At 44.5% G+C, this 21,037-nt stretch overlaps 1 protein-coding gene across 13 annotated transcripts in view; it reads right to left on the reverse strand.

Annotated features, from left to right (window-relative positions):
* patj (PATJ crumbs cell polarity complex component) overlaps positions 1 to 21,037 on the reverse strand; it is a 101,883-nt gene that overhangs the window by 27,981 nt on the left and 52,865 nt on the right. For all 13 annotated transcript variants that reach the window (XM_082524221.1, XM_082524228.1, XM_082524229.1 and 10 more), the window contains one exon: positions 20,037 to 20,136. In XM_082524221.1, the coding sequence (XP_082380347.1) occupies positions 20,037 to 20,136 (100 nt within the window). The remainder of the gene's footprint in view (positions 1 to 20,036; positions 20,137 to 21,037) is intronic.

A 21,037-nucleotide genomic window follows, 5' to 3' on the forward strand; every position in this document is an offset into this window, starting at 1 on the left:
CTACAGCACTGTGGTCCAGTTTGTCTGCAGTGACCCCACACACACACACACACACACACACACACACACACACACACACAGCAGTGACAACCTGTCACACAAAATCCTGCGTGACGGGGTGTCAGATTCAAAATCTGAATCTGTGTGTGCTTCTAGCAAGGTGACATGTCACAGTAAATCAGTGCACACACACATTCTGAATTTGGTATCCCTTTACTGTGTGTGTGTGTGTGTCTGCTGTTTGGTTCAAATATTTCACATCATCCGTAAAACTAAAACCCAGCAGGCACACGACAGGACCTGACGCTGCTGAACAGACACGTGAGCCGAAGTAACAGGAAGACTTTGGTGTGATGACACAAGCCAACATTCGTGATACAGAAAAAACAGGCGTGCAGCAGCTGGATGATGAGAATGGAAATGCAGATGTGTGTGTGACCTTTGACTGAAAGAACAGTGGCTACTCTCAGCGCTGGAACAGTAGGAGATAGAGCTGGGCGATATATCGAGTTTTTAAAACATATCGATATATTTTTATACGAGATATAAGATGTGACAATATCCTTTATATCGATATAGTCTATGTTACGTTATAATTATAGTTGTGGAGCCGCAAGTTTGCCTCTCTTTCGTCCACTTTTGTCTCTACGCAACGTTACTCCGCCTCGCCTTCACTGAAGACAACTCCCCCTCCTACCCCATCGCTTCACGTGCAGGCAGCGACAAGACGGACACGGCAAATCTCCGTTAACGAGTTACTGCGCATCGCCCCATGCGTGGGGCTGGACGGCGTCAACGTGCTAACGAGCTAAACATGCTAACGAGCTAACCGCGCTAACGAGCTAACAGCGCTAACCCTAAAATCCTTTCATTCTCTCAAAAGTTGATAGCGCGCCTTATGTATGAATTCTGGTTGTGCTTGGTGGCCGCGAACCGATTTTATGTGGTACACGGCGCTCAGCAATCTGTCAAAAATGTTTGAGTACGACTTTGGTAAGCTACGGAGCTGCACCGCTTGATAGATTGTCGGCGCATTACGGCTACCGAGGAGCTTCGCGGAGTGATACGTACTGTGCATCAACGTAATATTACCGTATTGTGTGTGTATAAGGACCATAAATGGCACCTGTAAGAGACGTGGTTATGAAGCGGATTTCAAACTCCAGGCTGTCAGTCACGCAGTAAAACTTGGGAACAGAGCAGCTGTGAAATCTGTCTGTCTTTGTTATTACGCTCAGCGTCTTTTAGTTTACATTTTGACTGCACAATTGTGAGCTCTTTGTTTAGCACAAAAACAACCTTGTTTTCTTTTATTTATGGAGCATTATTATTTAATGAATGCTCATAATTTAATTTTGAGTAATTTTTCATGTACATCTGTGCTGTATGTTAATAAAAGTGCCTGTGTGACATCTGGGACACAGCTTTGACTAAGAACTCTTTTTGTTCTTACTTTATGGCTTAAAAAAAATATCGAGATATATATCTTATATCGCCATCCAGCTAAAAAATATCGAGATATGAATTTTGGGTCATATCGCCCAGCCCTAGTAGGAGAACATGTTGTCATACCGGCACGAGATAAATGCCTGAAAGATTTCAGCCCTATCCTGTAATCAAAAGCGGTCATGTGACCATTTCAGTCCAGCCCAGTCTTAAAAGGAGTTTCCAACAATAAGATAAAATGCTGAGGAATATCAGGAAAAGGCAGAAGTGAGTGTGTCTGCTGCTGCATATCACACAGTAAAGGCTCATGTGGATACATTTGTAATGTGTTACCTTGGCTCGCTCAAAGGTAAGTCAGTGTGGCACTGTGCCCATGCACACCACTCTCAGCCCACACGCTTCAATCAGGGGAGAATAACAAGACATGCACAACATTTATCCATCTTTACTTTAGTGCACAAACGTGAGTCCATAATAAAACCTGCAGGGAGGACAGCAAAGTGAACAGTGAAGCTCTACCACGTCAGAAATCCACTTCCTTCGGGTATTGGTTCGTTAATATCACAGATAGAAATGTGTCCGAAAACAGATCAAATGTAAATTATGCACATCTGAAGGTGTTACTGATGTCTGCATTTCACAGTAATCATGCCCAGGTGTTACAGGCACCCAAAGGAGCCCATCAAGACCCTGAGCTCCAATCCTCACAGCATCGCAGGTCGGCCACACCTTATTCCTCTCATTAGATTACTGTAACGCTTTGTATTTGTGCCTAAATGATGCAGCATTTTCCCGCCTACAGTAACAGTGCTCACAGTCTCAGAGTCACACCAGCCTGTTGCAGCACCAACTCAGTGCTGCACCCTGAGAGCCATCACAGCTCCATCCACACCTGAAAGCCTTTTAGAGCCAACCTGTACAACATTACGTCCTGTCAGTGTGTGTGTGTCTCCGTTTTCTTCTTCACTTATTTTTATTTTTTCCTTTCCTGTCATTTTAGGTTTTTTACAACTTCTGCGATGTCGATCGCAGCTGCAGAGATCAACTTTATTTTCTGGATGTCCGCATCTCACAGCCGGCTGCGAGTCGGATCTGCACACACACTACAGTAAATGAATTAACGTGTATCTGAGGGTGGAAACACTCCTCTTCTCCTTCAACACATACAACAGGTCAGCTAAATTAGACAAAGCGTGCGGGTCATGTGGAGGAGGTGTGTGCTGTATTGTGAAACGCTGCCTTCATTATTAGAACCTTTTTACAGCTGTCGAATCACTTTTATCCTCAAAGATGTCAGCAGCTGATCCGGAAGATGAACAATTAAATCGGAATCTCGTTAACTAATAATAACGTGTTAACGTTCAGCACTTTACCCCTCGGTGTCTACAAAGAGGTACTCAGCCAATCACATCTCAGTGTTCACTCCACAACAGCTGTTTGGACACGTAACAGCATCCGACCAATAACAGACTGATAGTGGTACCTGAACCTGCACCATTGTGCAGGAACAAGGTGACAGCAAGGTGAGACACAGTTACTGAACACACACACACACACACACACACACAGACCACGTATATACACACACACAGACACACACACACAGCCACACAGACCCACATATACACACAGCACTTCTGAAATATGACTTCCTGTTTCTGGGGATTATTTTAACTGAACCCAGTGATGGGGCTGATGAAGTGTGATGTGCTGCACTCTGGTTCGGCACCCACGCCCAGATCTGGCAAAACGTCACTGGTAAGCTTCTTTAGCCTTTACGTGTTCGCCTAACCCAGTTTAATGTGCAAGAGTTTCTCAAGGCTGACAAACAGAAAATAAAGAAATTCAAATAAAGAACGAAATGAAAAACTGTGCGTTTTATTTCTGCACGTTAGAATCGTGTCTGTCTAACATATGAGCTGAAGTACAGCTTCTGTAGCTGAGCGACACTTAACACACCAATCAAACTAATGCCACCCAACCACACACACATCATTCACGTAGATTTCAGGTGAATCACCACCTGAATCCGTGAATGACACAAAGGAAATGATGTAGAGGTTTCCACCAAAGACAGAAACGTCAACATTCAGTCACATGCTCTATTTAACCTCACTGAGCTGTCTGAGTCTCTTGTGACTGCAGAGATCATAAAATCCAGCTGGGCTATAAGCAAACAAAGGACTGATAACTCTGTGCCAAACGCCATGATTAACTGGCACCACTTTAAAACGATGCACCTGAATTACCGATGCCCATCTGGTTAAAAGGCCTTTGCCTTGGCTTCATCACTTCCTCTGCTGACGTTGCAGGAAAGGACTCCATGTTAAATATGTTTCTGTGATCATTTATCATCGTTTTCTGTCCAAGCAGAAAATAAGTATCGTCTTAAACAGGGCTGTAGACTAATCTTTGCCATGGTTGTACTGGTGCGCCTAACTTAAGCACACCAGCACAAAAGTTAGGCGCACCCAAATTGTTCAACCGTATCACTTAACACCGCAGTTTTACATGTGCACTTTTTTGGGGGAAAATTGATGTCCATACAGACAATATTGATTTGTAAATGATTAACTAACAATTTTGTGCTTGTGCTTAAAATGCGTTGGCACTCTTTGGCAATATTGTAGACAATATTAAACTTAATCATCACATCGGCCTCCTCTGACGACCTGTTTGCTGCTGCCTGCCGCTGTGGGGAGAGGGGACACTTGGGCAGTGCATTTATCACGACATATAATGTGTTTTCTGGATACATTGTGCTTTTTCAGCGTTCAGTGATTGATGGCTCCGTGTCAGAGCACTGGCTATGAATTTCAAATGGATCAGGCCTTAACTTTAAAAAAAAAAAAAAAAAAAAAGAGGTTATCAATCGTTCTTATCTTTTCTCATTACCCACAGCTACATCCACTTCTGTCGGGCCTAGGCTATTCACTAGGGCTGGGTATCATCACTGATTTCTATAATCCATTTGATTCCGATTCACAAGGTCCCGATTCGATTCAACTTTGCCTCAGACAGTCAGAAATATTATAACTCTGATCATTTATCAGTACTGACACTTATGAGACTTTTTAGAAATGTGAGCATCACAGCAGATGCCTTTGTGTCAAAGTAACTGAGAATAAAACACAGAAAACATGAAGGAGATTTTGCTGGCCTGGCTTTTCATAGCAGATAACCTTAAAAATATTCTGCATTTTTGCATATTTTTAAAAATTTTGAATTTCTTCAGTATTGAACAGCAGAAATTAGGCTTTCTTGTCCGAGGTCATTTAAGTAAAAAGAAAAAAAAGAAAGACAGCGGCCGACAGCGCTGTAAACAACGGTGGACTGGTGGGTAATAAGTGAATGAATAATGCTGAAAACAGAGATTTGAGAAGGGAAACTGTTCTTGAAGTACAGAGAGAGAGAGCTGTGCATGAAGTGTGATTTTATCGTGGTGGAAGCAAAATAGCAAAAGTAAGAGGGAATTCATGACGATGTTTATCAAATGTGAAGCGTAGTATGCTGCTTCTTTTGCTACTGGCTCGGTGAATTTTGGTTGGAGACAGACGAAACCTGCAGCTCAGAATCTAGCGCAAAAAAGACGTAAAGACAGCGCGGACCCGACGCATCAGAATCAGTGAGCTGTCGGCTTTCAGCCCCGACGGTGTGTCCGTGTACGGGCCGTCGGGTGAGAAAGCCGAGAAAGAGAAAGCTGATCTGATGCGTCGGGTCCGCACTCTGTGTTTACGTCTTTGTGTGGAATCAGTTTACCTGACCTTATTTGCTGTTTGGTGGTTGTTGAAATAGTTTTGTGAGCTTTAACCTGAGATTCTGGCGTTTCTGGCAAAATACATTTATATTTAAAAGTCGATTCAGGATTTAATGAATCGATATCGCTTTATTCAAGCTACTCACCTGCACTTTCAACTGGACCACGGTTAATCAGAGAGGTCCCGCCCCTGGCTATCTCTGATTGGTTTAGACCATGATAGGGGCATAATGTGTGTCTTGACCACACAAAGAGTTTTGGTTGTTTTTTTTTTACTCAAAGTTTTTTTAGTCGCACTATTGAACATTTTGGTCGCACTCTAGAGCCCTGGTCTTAAATCTGTGCTGAGGATGTTCAAACTGTTCACTGTTTTTACACGTCACAGACCTCTCCTGTCCCTGTCCATGATCAGCCAGCTGTCAATAAAGATAAAAAACCCAATAATACAAACTGCTGAGGCTCAGCTCCACCTGAACACTTCAAAGGTCTGGCATTAAAAGCAGGAAACGCCATCAGCTGATTTATTCCAGCGCCCTCTGGGACAGACAGACAGACAGGCGGCTGCTGCAGCTTCTCCTGGCTTTGATGCGTCACGCACGAGCAGGAGTGTGTTTGTGCTGATAATGGGCCAGTAACGGGATGTGTGCTGGAAACAGAGATACCTGCGTGAGGCTGAACTCAGGTGGAAAAGCTGCTGGAAACGAAGATGCACAAAGCCCGACTCCCTGCCAAGCTCCCGCGTTGTTCCTGAATCCACCTGACTGTGGACATGACAACATCCACAAAGAAAATGCTCTGCAGGCGCAGTGAGCTGCAGGAAGGACGCCACATTCATTAAAGTGCCTCCAGCAGTGGAATGAATGAAGGCTTTTAATGATTCTTCTCTCTGAGGTCTGCCTGACAGCATTACTATTCATTTTTCTCACCCTTAAGCCAAGCACTTCAAGCTTTTCAGGATTCACAGACTTTAAATCTAAGTGGACGTTTTACAGTTTGGAGCTCGTATAAACAAAACTAAAAATGAATAATGCAGCTTCACGGATGGATAGCAACACACTGTTCTGACCAATTATCAAAGTCCAAACCTTAAACAGGAAGCCAAACCCTCTAGTGTCTAGCAGAGGCAGCAGTGAGTCAGTCCAAATCCCATGTTAAAACTTTAACATATCTAACCAGCTGTGTAGCTCTGCAGTTCTTAACGGTTTCATTCAATTCAATTTTATTTATATAGCACTTAATATCATGTGAGGTAAAGAACCTACAATCATACAGAGGAACCCCAACAATCAGACGCCCCTAAGCACTTGGCGACAGTGGGGAGGAAGAAACCTCCGGCAGAACCGGGCTCAGGGATGGATGGCCATCTCAGAGACAGGCTGGTATTTCCAGCTCCAACTACCAACCAGGCCCGACCCTGCTCAGCTTCTGAGACGAGATCAAGCGTGCACAGCCACACCAGCCTGAGCTAAAGTATCTGCTACCATTAACCGATTTTTTACACACAGAAAAAAGCAGTCTGATCAGGTTTGTGGTCTGTTCAGTCTAAATCAGAGTCCAGACCTGAGTTTGGCTTTTCTGAGAACAGCACAGCTTTAACGATGCACTCACAGTCTGCTTTTATTACATATAGTGAGCTTTATGCTGCCAGCTGTTCAAAAGCAGCCATGGGAGCCGTTGGCAACCATCAATTTGGCCGTCTTCTTTGAAACTTGCTGGCATTTGATGGCCTCTGGTTGGTGCTCTGCTGCTGGCCTCTGCCTGTGTGGACAGCTCTTTAACACTTTCCCTCAAACACCCTAACGACCTGTAAGAGTAAACGGGTCACATTTACATCAGATGTAGCTTTGAATCCTGTATATGACTTCCTCTATTGTCTGTTCGTGCTCATTAGAGACGGCTATCGAGTGGCTCTTTCCTAACAGCCATAGCCCGTCTGAATAAAACCATTAGGGACAATAATGCTGTGTCTTAAAACCAGCGGCCCTTTTAATGGCTTATAAAGCAGCACTGTCACCTCTAATGTCTGAAAGCAGTTTAAGAAAGACACTAAAGCTGCAGAGAGCATCCTCCTTCAAGCTGTGTGCATCAGTGCTGCAGTAGCTCCTGGAGGTCACTGCAATGCAACAGCTCAGCCTGCTGCACACACACCGTCCCATTTTCATCACTTCAGGGGACATCACATCGACTTGCGTTCATTTCCTGCAGAATTACTCAACCTTTAAACCAGCTCATCCCCACAAAACGTAATGATTTAAAGTACAGCGACCAGTTTGTCTCTAAAAGGAAGTCCAGTCCCTACAGCATGAGCAATACAAGGGTGCATTAATCTGCCTGGACCAGTCCAGTTAGCAACAACACATCTCTGCTCAAAGACGATGATTTAAGGACAACACACAATCGAGGACGCATCCACACTGACACACAATTAAATATCACACACAGATCAGTGTGTGTGTCCGAGATGAGGCTGTGCACCGCTGCACGGCTCACATCGTCTTCTAACCTAAGCAGCACGGAGTGACTCAGTACCTCACATTCCAGCTAGCAGGACCCTGAAAAACAGGTAAAGCTAAATGGGACGCAGCCAACATTAACCTCATAAATTACAGCGACGCTGACAGCCCGGTTGCTCTGCTGAGAAAAAGGTCGATGGAGCACACGCTGTGAATGCGATTGGCTGCTCTGGAGCGCCTCTGTAAGCAAGACTGATGGTGGATTAAAGTTGGGTTGGTTTCTATTTTCCGTTAGTCTGTGTTATTGATTAACATCTCCTTTAACACCTGAGGTAGCTCCTTTCAGTAAATGAAGACATGCAGTTCAAAGACGATACCCCACAAAGCTTAGACTGCTTTCCCAGAGTTCTGAAAGCTCTCATTTCTATATTTTAGTTTATTTTTTTCTGTCACAGATAATATTATAATATTTTACAGCCCACTGGCTCATATGGTGTAAAAGCAGACTCAGACCACTTTGGGGATGTGGCCGAGGGCCGGGAACAAAACACGAACCCCCGGCCGAGACCAGTTTCTCAGCAGAATGAGCCTCCTAAGATCCAGACGTGTGCATGTTATGTTAATCTGATGATTACATGTGGTACTGTGGTAGCCCTGAGATGGACTGGCACAAACCCAACCAGGTACTTTTGAGTCCCTAAACAAAACCAGCAAGACGAAGTCAAAGGGGGAAACAGAAGAGAAAACAACCATATACAGGACACAAACTGCAGTCTACGCCGACGCTACACTCCAGCCTCCTAACGTGGACGGACTGGTCGGTTATCTCAGCGGCTGGTGTTTCCACAGTTGGTGCATCAAGGTACTGATGCCAGCATGTGTGTAAAGCAGATCTGACAAAACGTCATTAAATTATATTCTTGCTGTCTTGACCGAGAACTGGATAAGCTATAAGTAGGAAGGTGGGTGGCTGGATGGATGGAACTATACTTTTCTAAGAGTCTTGTAGGAACACTACAGTGTTTTTATATTTGAATTAATTTCAGTTAAATTTCTACAGCGCCATTTGACATCAACAGTCGCCCCAACATGCTGTAAAATAAAAACAAAATAATATTAGAGGGAGTGCCCCATGAACAGCACCTGGTGATGGTGGGAAGGAAGAACTCCCTTTAACAAAACATGACTTCCACTAAAACCAGGATCGGGGAGCGGCAGCTATCTGGCACAACTGGTTGGGATGGTAGCGGATATATATATAATTTTTACTGGTGGTTTTGATAACAGCTAATAAAAAATAGAATAGATGCAATGAGATGGATAAAATGTAGGACACGTGATGAGATTAGATGAAACATCCAAAGCCAAAGTCATTCACAGCGCAAAATCTTATAAGGACCTCTTTTAGCCCTCTGAGGTCTGAAGCAGGGACGATACTTTCTGCTTCCATGCGCCCGGAAGCAGAAAGTGACGTAGACTTCGTTATTGCACAGTTAGCGCTAAGATCTGGACGTTCATGTGCCTGTTGTTTGTCTCCAGCTGCTCGCTTCTACAGCAGCGTATAACTGAGGCTTAAGGAATCATCGAGGGATGACCTGATCTCCAAGCTCTGTGCTGATATTCACTCTTACACAAAACTAAAGTCCTTTCTGTTTTTCTTCACAAAATCAAGGCCAGGGTTGACACCAGTGATGACTTACACCTATCAGGGTCAAACAAATATTAGGTCCACTGTAAACACTGCCAGGTAAAGCTACTGTGGCATAAACGTCTAAAATGCCCAATGTCTTAGTTTGATTGGAAACAGCTGCCAAGTTAAGGAACATCTGGACGAAATACACTATATTGCCAAAAGTATTCACTCGCCCATCCAAATCCCTCATTCCAGGTGCTCCATCAGTTTCATGTCCACAGGTGTATAAAATCAGCATCTGAGCATGCAGACTGCTTCTACACACATTTGTAAAGAATAGCTCGCTCTCAGGAGCTCAGTGAGCTCTAGTGTGGTGCCGTGATAGGATGCTAGGAATGTCCTCGCAACCAAATACTCCACAGTCAGCTGTTAATGGGATTATAACCAAGCGGAAGTGACTGGGAACGACACCATCTCAGCCACGAAGTGGTCGGCAACGTAAATCAGAGAGCGGGCTCAGTGGAAGCTGAGGATCATGGTGCACAGAGTTCACAGACTTTCTGCAGAGTCAACCGTTAAAGACATCCAAACTTCACGTGACTTCAGATTAGCTTAAGAACAATGCGTGGAATGGGTTTCCATGACAAATGCATCCAAGCCTTACATCACCAAACAAACAGCAAAGCATTGGACGCAGTAAAGCAAAGCACATGCCACTGGACTCTAGAGCCGTGGAGACATGTTCTCCGGAGTGACCAATCACACGTCTCCAATGGTAAAATGGTAAATGGCCTGTATTTATATAGCGCTTTACTAGTCCCTAAGGACCCCAAAGCGCTTTACATATCCAGTCATCCACCCATTCACACACAGGTGATGGCAAGCTACATTGTAGCCACAGCCACCCTGGGGTGCACTGACAGAGGCGAGGCTGCCGGACACTGGCGCCACCGGGCCCTCTGACCACCACCAGTAGGCAACGGGTGAAGTGTCTTGCCCAAGGACACAACAACCGAGACTGTCCAAGCCGGGACTCGAACCGGCAACCTTCCGATTACAAGGTAAACTCCCGACTCTTGAGCCACAATCGCCCACGATGGACGAGTCTGGGTTTGTGGTTGCCAGGACAACGGTACTTGTCTGACTGCACTGTGCCAAGCGTAAAGTTTGGTGAAGGGGGACTATGGTGTGGGGTGTTTTCCAGGAGTTGGGCTCCACCCATTAGTTCCAGTGAAAGGAACGCTTCATGCTTCAGCATACTTTGGACACTTTCGTGTTCCCAACTTTTTGGGAACAGTTTGGGGATGCCCCCTTCCTGGTGTGAAGAACTTGACTGACCTGCAGCAAAAATCCTCATAAACATTCTTAAATCTGCATGAAGGCTTGTCTGAAGAGCTGAAACTGTTACAGCTGCAAAGGGCCGACATCCTATTAAACTGTGTGGATTAAGAATGGGAGGTCAGTCAGTTTTGCACACTCTGAAGGCAGACAAGTGAACACTTTTGGCAGGATGGTGTACGCTGCCCTCTGCCTCCAGACCGAGCTCCACGCAGCAGAAACAGAATGCTTGCCGGGACAATCATGTGACCTGACATATGTGATGGATGCATTTATTATCATCGGTCATGGTGCAGCTCAGAGCCCCAATCTGTGGTCCTGATACTGATGCAGCACCACATGGGGAACCTGAGAGCGAGCCCATGCCCGTCACACATACACAGCAAAATACATCATAGGTAAAAGTGCTGCTGTCTCTCTCCCCTCTCTCTCACACACACACACCAAAATAATGCAGCACACACATGATTTGTCTTTCCCCACCTGATTGTGTGCAGACACATGCACACAGGTTAAAGGTGACCCCTACTCGATATGTTGACGGGGATCAGGTAGGAAAGCAAACACACACACACACACACACACACACACACACACACACACACGTAATGAGCCGTCTCATAACTCAGCTCTGACAGACGCTTGATAATCCACTAGAACACACACACACACACACACACACACACACACACACACACACACAGAGTGAGAGCGCATACTAACCTGGAGGCAACATAGTCCATACTTCAGTCTTCACACGCAGAGATAAATCCACATGTACGGCAGAGAGTGTGTGTGTGTGTGTGTGTGTGTGTGTGTGTGTGCTGTCTCAGTTTCAGCTCTGCTGTGGCGCTCTGATCTCCAGAAAATGTGATGTGTGAGAGAGAGAGCTGGCTGCTGTGATGCTGAGGCTGAGAGCGACGTACAGCTCTGTTATACACTCAACCTCGATTACTCCCTTTCCTCATCCCCGGCTCTCCCTCTCCCTTCACCCTCCTCCTGCTGCTGCTCTACCTTTCCTTACCCCTCTCCCTCCCCCTCTCCTGTGCATTTTTCTCTCTGTCCCAATCCTTTTCTCCTCTTCGTTCTCCATTAGCACTCCTCCTGGTAAAGATGTTCATTGGTGCCTCGCACACATTTACGGTCACAGCCCTTCATTTACACTTGCTTCAGAAAGTAATCAGCCCAGTTCTATTTTTCATTTTTAATGATCGTTTCTACACAAACTGATCCCTGAGTAACTGGGATGGAAAACTGAACATTTTTTTAGAATGTTTTCATATTTCTTGAAACGCTGGCGTGGAGAAAGCAGCAGTCAGTAATAACCAGTCAGAACTATGAAGGACGGGCATCGGACCTTTTAATTGATGGTGTGAAGTGGACAGAGGCTGGACAGTGAAGTCAGCAGCTCATAGGCTGACACGCTGGTGGACCCTACAGCAAGAACCTGCCGCTGTCTCTCTTTGCTGCGATGAGAAGAGTTCAGCTGGTGCCTCAGATCAGTCCAGCTACTGCACCATGAAGATGTGGTTGATGAAGAGTGCCAGAGATGGTCCTTCCAGCAGGTTCTCACAGATTCACCAGCTCTGTTCTGATTGGGATCAACAGCCAAAGACTCATCACTGTTTTATAGCTGATGGATGGATATTCAGTAATTCATTCGTAGTCTTGTCCTGTGTCCATGCTCTTTCTTCTCAGGTAGGAACCCCACCCTTCCCTGTACCAGGTTCGTCTGTGAGGTCTACACAGCCCTTAAAGACTATGGTTTGGACATTCTTGGTCTTTCTTAAGAACCTTCAGCATCTTTAATCATCTCTGGAGCTGTTCAATGACACATGACTCAACAATGCCTGGAGAATTTTTAACCTCCATAATAACCTAAAGAAGTAGCTACCTCATCATCCTGCTTTATTACCAAAAGCATTAAACATGGTCAATGGTGCCCAGAATGACCTATTTTGAACCTACTGGAACCACATCATGAATCACAAAGGGCTCTAGTGGGATTTCTGGACTCCCCTTTAGTTAACTCTCAATTCTGGACAAGTAAATTCTTTTTAAAGTTGACTTTGAACTTTCTAACAGCTCCCTTCAAACCACAATCTAAACCTTCATAAAGGCTCAAAGGACCACCTTAAATGTTCCCAGCCCAGCTCCAGGACTCCTGGAATTCCTGCAAGGCCTTAAAACCATGCCTGAGAAACTACAGCTTTGAAGATATGCATAATTAACACAAGCAGGCTCTAAATGATGCACTTGATACCAACAAGATGATAAATGATGTTTATGAATGTCGAGGCAATCAAAGAGGCTGGGGGTGGAGGCTATATAAGGACAGGAAGCTGGGACACACACACACACACACACACACACACACACACACACACACACACACACACACACACACACACACACACACACACACACACACACACACACACACACACACACACACACACACACAAATTCAGAGCAGTGTGTTGTTACAGTCTGCAGGGAGTAGATGTATGCAGCCAACTCTTCTATTATGGTAGCTCATTGATCCAACACACACCCACAAACAGACACACACACACCCACACACACAGAGTTCAGGCAGCCCCTTTATCACCATTCATGCTAGCACCTCCCCTCCAAGTTGACATGACTCACAAATAAAATGCAACCACGTCATCAAACTGTCTGAGGCAAGGAAGCTGCCCAAATTAAGACCCCCCCGGGCTTTTTTAACTCCGGACTCTCTCCGAGTCGCTATGCATGCTTCACAGTTCTTTCTCTCATACTGGGTATCATGCTGCTTTAGCTACTCCCCTTTAAGACTTTCATAAACTGATGGTCTGAACAAATGAGGTTGGAGTTTTTGGACACTACACACCACTGCAGAAAGCCTCAACAGTAAACTGCAGATAAGATCTTATTGTCACATCCCTCATCCCCCATACTTTCACAGCAGTTTTAAATCAGAGTGTACGATGCTTGTTTCGGCTCAGTTTCTATTTATACTCTGTTGGTCCTGTTACTGTCTGCTGCTGCAATGACCCACTTTCCCCACAGACTCAATCAACTTTCAACTGATTTAATTACCTTTGGAGTGGTTGTGAATACAGATTGACATCCACAGAACAGCTTATACCAAATGCTGCTGACAGACCCTCAGTACTCACACCACACATGAAGGATAGCCTCTCCATGCTTCGTCTGCTGATGAAGTGATGATGTGCAAAATTTGTCCTGTGAGTTCATCCTCTGAGGAACAGATAAAATCAGGGCATGTCAGACAGATTTCTGCGAACGTTTCAGCGATGGCTGCAGCTCTGACATGCTGATTTTCACAGAGGCTGGTGGTTTTAGAACAAAGGTCACCCTGGCCACTGTAATGTTTAGGACCAGGCCTGCTGTTCAGTATGATGTTACCAACTTCATTGCCCAAAAATTTTAAAAAACTGGTGCAATCAGCTCAAACAACACGATGAGTGCGGCTGTTCTCACAGCTGTTACCGTAAAGTTTGATGTCAGCATTCACTGAAAGCTGTGGTTAGGTCATACAAACATATTAGCAGAACCAAGATGGAGGATCAGGATTAAACTGTTTGTGTTAAGGGGCCCTGATGGGCAGAGTCAAACACTCTCTGGAGGAGGACTAAACTTCAGCTGAGAGAACATCTGAAGTGATCCGTCCACAGTTGGAGGTCAGTCATTGCTTTGCTGCAGGTATGGATTACTTTCATTTTTATTTATACAGCGCCAAATCACAACAACAGTCACCTCTAGACACTTTATATTGTAAGGTAGACCCTAAAATAATACATTCAGAGAAAACCCAACAATCATATGACCCCCTATGAGCAAGCACTTTGGCGACAGTGGGAAGGAAAAACTCCCTTTTAACAGGAAGAAACCTCTGGCAGAACCAGGCTCAGATTCTGGTTCATTCTGAGATATGAAGTGAAATCTCACCCCGTATCAGCAAGAATAGAATAAAACAAAATAACTATATTATCCACATGAATGTAAAATTGTCTTTGGTTCACAAAGTCATAAACAAATCAATCAAATCACTTCATATCAACCCAAAAAAATCCTACATACACATATACAAAACTTCAATACAACAACAAGAGAAACACATCCCAGCATCTTAAACCATAAAACTAAACTTGTCATCAAGTAAACTTGTTCCCAAATACTTAAAGCCATCAACAACTTCCACAGACTGACCAGGAAATGAAAGACGTTTTATGAGGCCTGTGTAATTCAAGACAAGCTTGTTGGTTTAATCAAAAACTGATGAGATTTACACTGTTCTTCCTGTTCCTCTGAAAGAGACCAACAATAGCCATCAGCATATTTTAACATTCTCGCATCCCTATCCTGTAGCTACAATATGCTAAATGCAAAAACAGTAGCATATTGTTGTAAGTAATAACAACATGGGGGCATAAGCTTAGAGTCTATTGTGAGGACTGATCTCCTTACATCCCCGTGATGTTAACCAGCACATTTTGTGGTGAAGCCTTGGTGAAACATTACAGTCGAGAGAGTTTTTGTCACTGACTGAGAAACGGAGGACGACATGTCTGTCTGACTTTAACAGGACGGCGATTTATAAAACAAACATGTTTCATTTAAAAGGACGAGAAACTGTTTACTCTGGTTATAGAGCAGGATAGCCAATGGCCACTTTCTGACAGACCTCCCTACGGCCACGCAAAACACAGTCGCCCTCTGTTGGAGATGAGAAAGAATGGCTTGGGGCACTTCAGCACAAGCTACGTCCATCTCTTCTATTGTCCATCAGGTGCTCTCAGACTGGGGGTGGGTCCATGTAGAATCACAGAACAGGTGGGGATAATCTTACTAATCCACGTTATTTCAATAAGATTATAGAATGGCTCTTTTTTTCATACCTGTAATCAGCACTTCCTCCCAGACTGTAAGTATCTGAGTTAAAACCGGACCCAGCCTGCGGAAAAGCGCTGCATTAAGCACAAATTTGGGGAACAACATGTCATCGTTTTGCTGTGTAACCTGTAAGAACCACAGCAGAGAGCTTTGAAACTGATGACGACGGTCAGCTGGATAGGGACGAATCTGCAGGAGGAGACGCAACGCCAGACACATCATGGACACGGCCGCTGAGCATCCCTCCCGTTATTACTCCTGGGTGGAGGAAAACTGGATTTTCAGGAGGAGTTTTTAACCGATCAAACTGCCACAGCGCTGATCAGACCACAGATCAATGATTTAAATCTGACCTGTTAATTCTCTGTTAAATCACCTCGATCACCAGGTGTGTGACTTTTAATCCTGCATTTACCCCCTTCATCCCCGTTTAACCTTTAAATCCTCCTCACAGAGCTGTCAATCATCCATCAGAGAGCTCCTCTTCACAACATACTGCAGTTTCTTTACAAGATTAAACGGCACACACACCTGACTGTGTTCTACCTGCAGAATAATGTGCTATGATGCAGCACAGGCGGAAGCTGCAGATATCTCCTGTTTTCTTTATTCAGCCTCTCATGCACAAGCTAAAAGCTGAGGACACAGGTTACAACATTCACACAAAACTGATTTCAGCCAAGCATAACATTACTAAAATGTTTGATGCCATTTTTTTAGATAATAAAATTATGCGTTTAAATGCTTTTCATTAATTAGGTTGCTAAATGCATTCTCTTGAATTGAATTAACATGTTCACAGCCCGATACACAAACTGTGTGTTTTACTAGGGGCGTGGCCTCTAACTGACAGGTGGATGGTGATACAGGTGGATGCTAGCTTCACCTTTACTAGACCTCTGCACCATGTTTGTGCTGTTGGAGCCTTTTGGAGCATTTTAATGGTGTTATCTAACCAATGACAAAGCTGCTGGGAGGTTACTGTACTAACACACCTTCAAAGAAGGCGACGTTTGGGTGCACAATAAGATTTAAGGATTTTGATTGGATGTTAACGAGCGCTGATTAGCAGGTATCTGAGTCTGTGAATGCAACTTCAACACATAAAAATGGGATCTTACAAACCAATGAATCAACAACGTCATTTATACAGTGTTTAGCTAATTTTGTACACAAGTCTGTGTGCACACACGAACTGTTCACGATTAACCAAATGTCAAGTCTGTTCTCCATCCCGACCAGTCACCAAGATTTAAAGGCTTATATAGACAACTGTGCTTTTCCTGTTGATGGAGTAAGCTTTCATTTAAAGCAGGCCCGTAAGTAAGATGCAAACAGGAGCTGGTTTTGGTAACAGTGGTGATTTATTTTCGTCTGCATCGACACAATCAGTCTACCATCAGATATCGCAGCAGACACATGATTCATGGAGTTTTTTAGCTCCACGATGACGTGCTTTGACCCTGACGCTGTACAGTAAAACCAATCTACTCAGAGGCTGCAGAGATGAAGGCTATTTGCTCGGCTGCTCGTTTTGCTGCGAGACAAACAACCTGAAACAGCATGTGGAATTGATCTGAATCATTCATTACTGTTGCAGCAGCCAATATAATGTTTCACCAAGAATATAAATAAGACAAGCCGAGAGAGAAGAGCAGGCAGCGGCGTGGCCCGAGAGAAAAGCACCACCAATTCATCATTCCTTCCATCCCTGCTCATGTAAGCTTTATTGTATTTGTGTCTGACTCTTATGAGACTGCAGTGAAAAAGCTCAGATTCACCAGAAACCCAGTGCTCTGCCCAAACTTTGCCCTCGCACTCGAGTGTTTCAGACATTTCTGTTTGCCACAACTAATATACAAATCAGACAGCTGGCACAAAGCTTGACAACAGGCCGTAAAATTTGCACTTGGCACAAACCTCTGGACAGACGTTGTCTCCCAAGCCAAACATGAAACATTTGGCAGTTTCATTCTGTCAGATTATCACCATCAAACTGAAAACACATGTCATTGGAGGCTGATGCTGTTTCCCCATTAACAGGACCGGTCTGTCCATCCTGAAAAACAAAGTGGTACCAGGCACTGGCTATCCCAGGTCCAAGCTAAAGTAAGCCTCAGCTGTCCTACACAGGCAAGGGTAAAATCTGGAGACACCTAGCCTGACTAGTCCCAAAGATAAGGCTCAGGCCTAGGAGAACAGGTTAAAGGTCAGAAAGACTGAACCAAACCGTCCTAGATTCCAGGATAGAGACCAATGGGATACAGCTGCACCAAGAATTTATACCAGTGACCAAGAGAAGTGCGCCTAAAGAGGAAAGGGGTGAATGTTTATTACCCTAAGACTGAGCTTTAGTGACCACAGAGGCCTGGATAAAGACCATGAGCTTCTTTCAAGTTCACGCTAAAAGAAAGTTACTCGACCCAGGATGAAAGTCAGACATGGAGAACTGGACCAGCATCCAGGCTAAAGATCAGCAAAGACCGAACTTCCGGTCCCAGAGTCCCAGACCAAGATCCAGGACTCATGCCAGACCATCCAACATTTTTGACTTCAGATGAGAGGAACTGAGTTATTTTGTTTAACAGTCAGCAGACTGAGCTCTTCCTCAGCTTTACCAGTTAAGGAAGGTTAAGGAACATAACGTTCTCCAGGTTCAAACCAGTTCATCATTCCACAGACAAGAAACGCACGAGTCTGAGGACACGCTAAAAGTATGAGCTTTGCTTTGGTTCACGCCAAAGACCCTGAAGATGAAGCTGATGGAAACTTTGGTTTGTGTTTGTTTTTAAAGGTAATTTTATTGAGTCTATTCAGTCCAATTACAGAAACTTTATTAATATATAAAACTTAACCTGCATTTAACCTCTGACACAAACAACATCAATTCATTTATACATCATTTTTCTTTAAACAAGACGTTCTGTGTCATTCATTGAAAGATTTTACTTGCAGAATTTTAGTGTCCAGTTTAGTGTTTCAAGATAAAGATATACTCAGACTTCCAAAATGAAGACAGGCTTTAAAAGGACAGTTGAAGTCTAGAGGAAACAGCTTTGACCAAAAAAGCTAATCCACCCTAATCCCAGATGAGATGCCAGCTCAGAAAACCCAAATGCCATTAAAACCAGAGGTCAGAATGAAAAAGCCGACAGCCCCGTCCGCCCGCCTGCTTCAGACGTAGCAAACCAAACGTACCCAAACCAAAGCGAGGCAAAGACAGCAGAAACCCAGAGAGAGAAAGACCGAGAGGAACTGAGAGCAACAAAAATCACAACAAAAGCATCCAGCGTGTGCTGAAATACGTCACGAACGGGACTGAGGGCCTGCCGGTTCATACATGGCCTGCAAAAACAGAAACACAAACACACACACACACACACACACAAACAGTGAGATACTGATGTACGTTTACTGAGACAAAAATGAAAACAGACTCAAAAACAGGCTTTCAAATAATTAGTGCCGCAGATCACAGGAAGTAAATTAACATGATCCAAAATGAGACCCAATGCGGTTCAGCAAGAAAAACTACACAATGTGAAATATTCTGTGAGTTAACGTGAGATAAAACAAGTCCAGATTAACTGAGATGTTCAGATATTTGCTGTAATCTCAGTTTTGTTGGAACACATGACACAGACATTCAGACACAGATCCTTGAAAGGAAATCGAGGAGATGATCTGAGATGAAATGAAGCCCGTCAGATATTCAGTGACAGCTGCAGAAACAGATTCTCTGGTAATCGTTCTTCAGACAGACGTGACCTGATTGAGATGAAGCTAAGAGCGTGATGAGTTCCTGCTTCAGCTTTTACCTGAACCTGTTCAGACGCGTGCACGCAGCTAAATCCTCTGCTTCATTGCACTGCTGCTGAAGTGCCTTTGAGCAAACAAGTGGCAGGCAGGACGTAAGCGATCAAACCTTTCTCTGGCTGTGACACTCTGACGATAGAGGGAAGTTACCAGGCCTGACCATGCCCCAGCAGTTCCTCTGAGACCCAAGTCACAGAGTTCACCCCTTACCTCCCCCTCCCCCCAGCCATAGCTCTGTGGTCACATGCTGCCGCTGGCTGATTGGCTGATCTGAGACTGCAAAAGCTCAAAAAATATGACAAATTCGGTGAGAACACAGATGATTGGGCTTTGACCGGCCACCCAAGGTCAGGTAGTGTGAGCCCTCCAGCACAGGCTGCAGGTGTGCTTGTGTATACAGAGGGTTACCTGTGTGTGTTCAGTGTTATGAAGGCAGTACAACTGCAGACCTAACCTGCTACAGAGGACAGACATGAAATAACTGCCTGCTGACCAATCAGAAGTCTGAAAGATCCCAGTGAGCATTAATGAGAAATATAGCTCATGATAAACATCCATCTTTAGGAGTGGTTGTAGTTTCCACCCAGTCTTCCCATAATGCCGACAGGAACTACGTATTTCTCCAAAGCATAGAAAATAAAGACGACTTTTAACCACATCACTGTAACAGATTCTGCTGTGTGTTACTGACCTTTGGCCTCCTCCAAGTCAGAGTTTAGCTCCTTGTCTGAGTAGCTGGGAGGCCTGTAGGGTGGGGGCTGTCTCGGGGGGGGCAGCACTACCTCTGATTTCTGCAAACAAACACATTTATTCATAAAAACATGGACTTTGTTGACTTCCAGTCAGACTATAGACCATAAGTGTGCAGACGGTTGTGCACGAGCCTCGGGCTGTGTGAGATAGGAGCCTGGAACACACTGAAACCTGGTAAAACTAAATGGCAGCTGTGAGCAAGAAACAATCAGCACCACCACCAATATGACCTCCAACCTTTAGGCTCCGTGCTGCACGGCTCAGTTTAAACTCTGATCTAAGCCCTGCTTGGTCATCTGTAGTAACTGTAGAGGTCGCCTGCAGCGTGTAAAGTCAAACTACTACCACAGCAGACTTTGTGTTGTATAATTCAGTTTTTGTTTTTTCCAGTTTGTCTTTCTCGTGCAGTTTCTGCTGTCGTTTCCTGTATCAGACTTTTGGAGGCTACACTGCCATTAACAAAGAAACACCGGAAGCTCTGAGGACTCGCGTGACTGCATAGCACAATCCTGCGTCGATCACTCCATCATGACGTCTGTCTCAGAGCTCTGTCTTATTTCATTCTTTTTATATTTATTAATCAGGCTGCCAGCTTTATTATGGATTCTTTATACTGTCCATCTGTCTCAAAGGCGTTAGATAAAGACTGGAGTATGATGGTGAGTGTGGTTTAAGCATGGCTGAAGCTGAGACTTTGACGTCCTCTCACACTGATCCTCAGACCAGGACCGTGCCCTGTGTGGACGCAGCGCCCGGCTGCAGCTTGAGGACAAACACCATCAAACATCAGATCTTGTTTCACACTGAAAGAGCCGATCATTTTGTTTCGTTAGCCCACGTCAGTAAGATGTTTTTATTTTGTCCCATTCTAAGCTGTTTTATGGGATCATATTCAGCTGCTCTCACAGTGTTTTGTTGCATTTCTTACTTATTAAACTC

This window comes from Aulonocara stuartgranti (genome assembly GCF_965226115.1).
Source record: "Aulonocara stuartgranti genome assembly, chromosome: 23".
NCBI lineage: Eukaryota > Metazoa > Chordata > Actinopteri > Cichliformes > Cichlidae > Aulonocara > Aulonocara stuartgranti.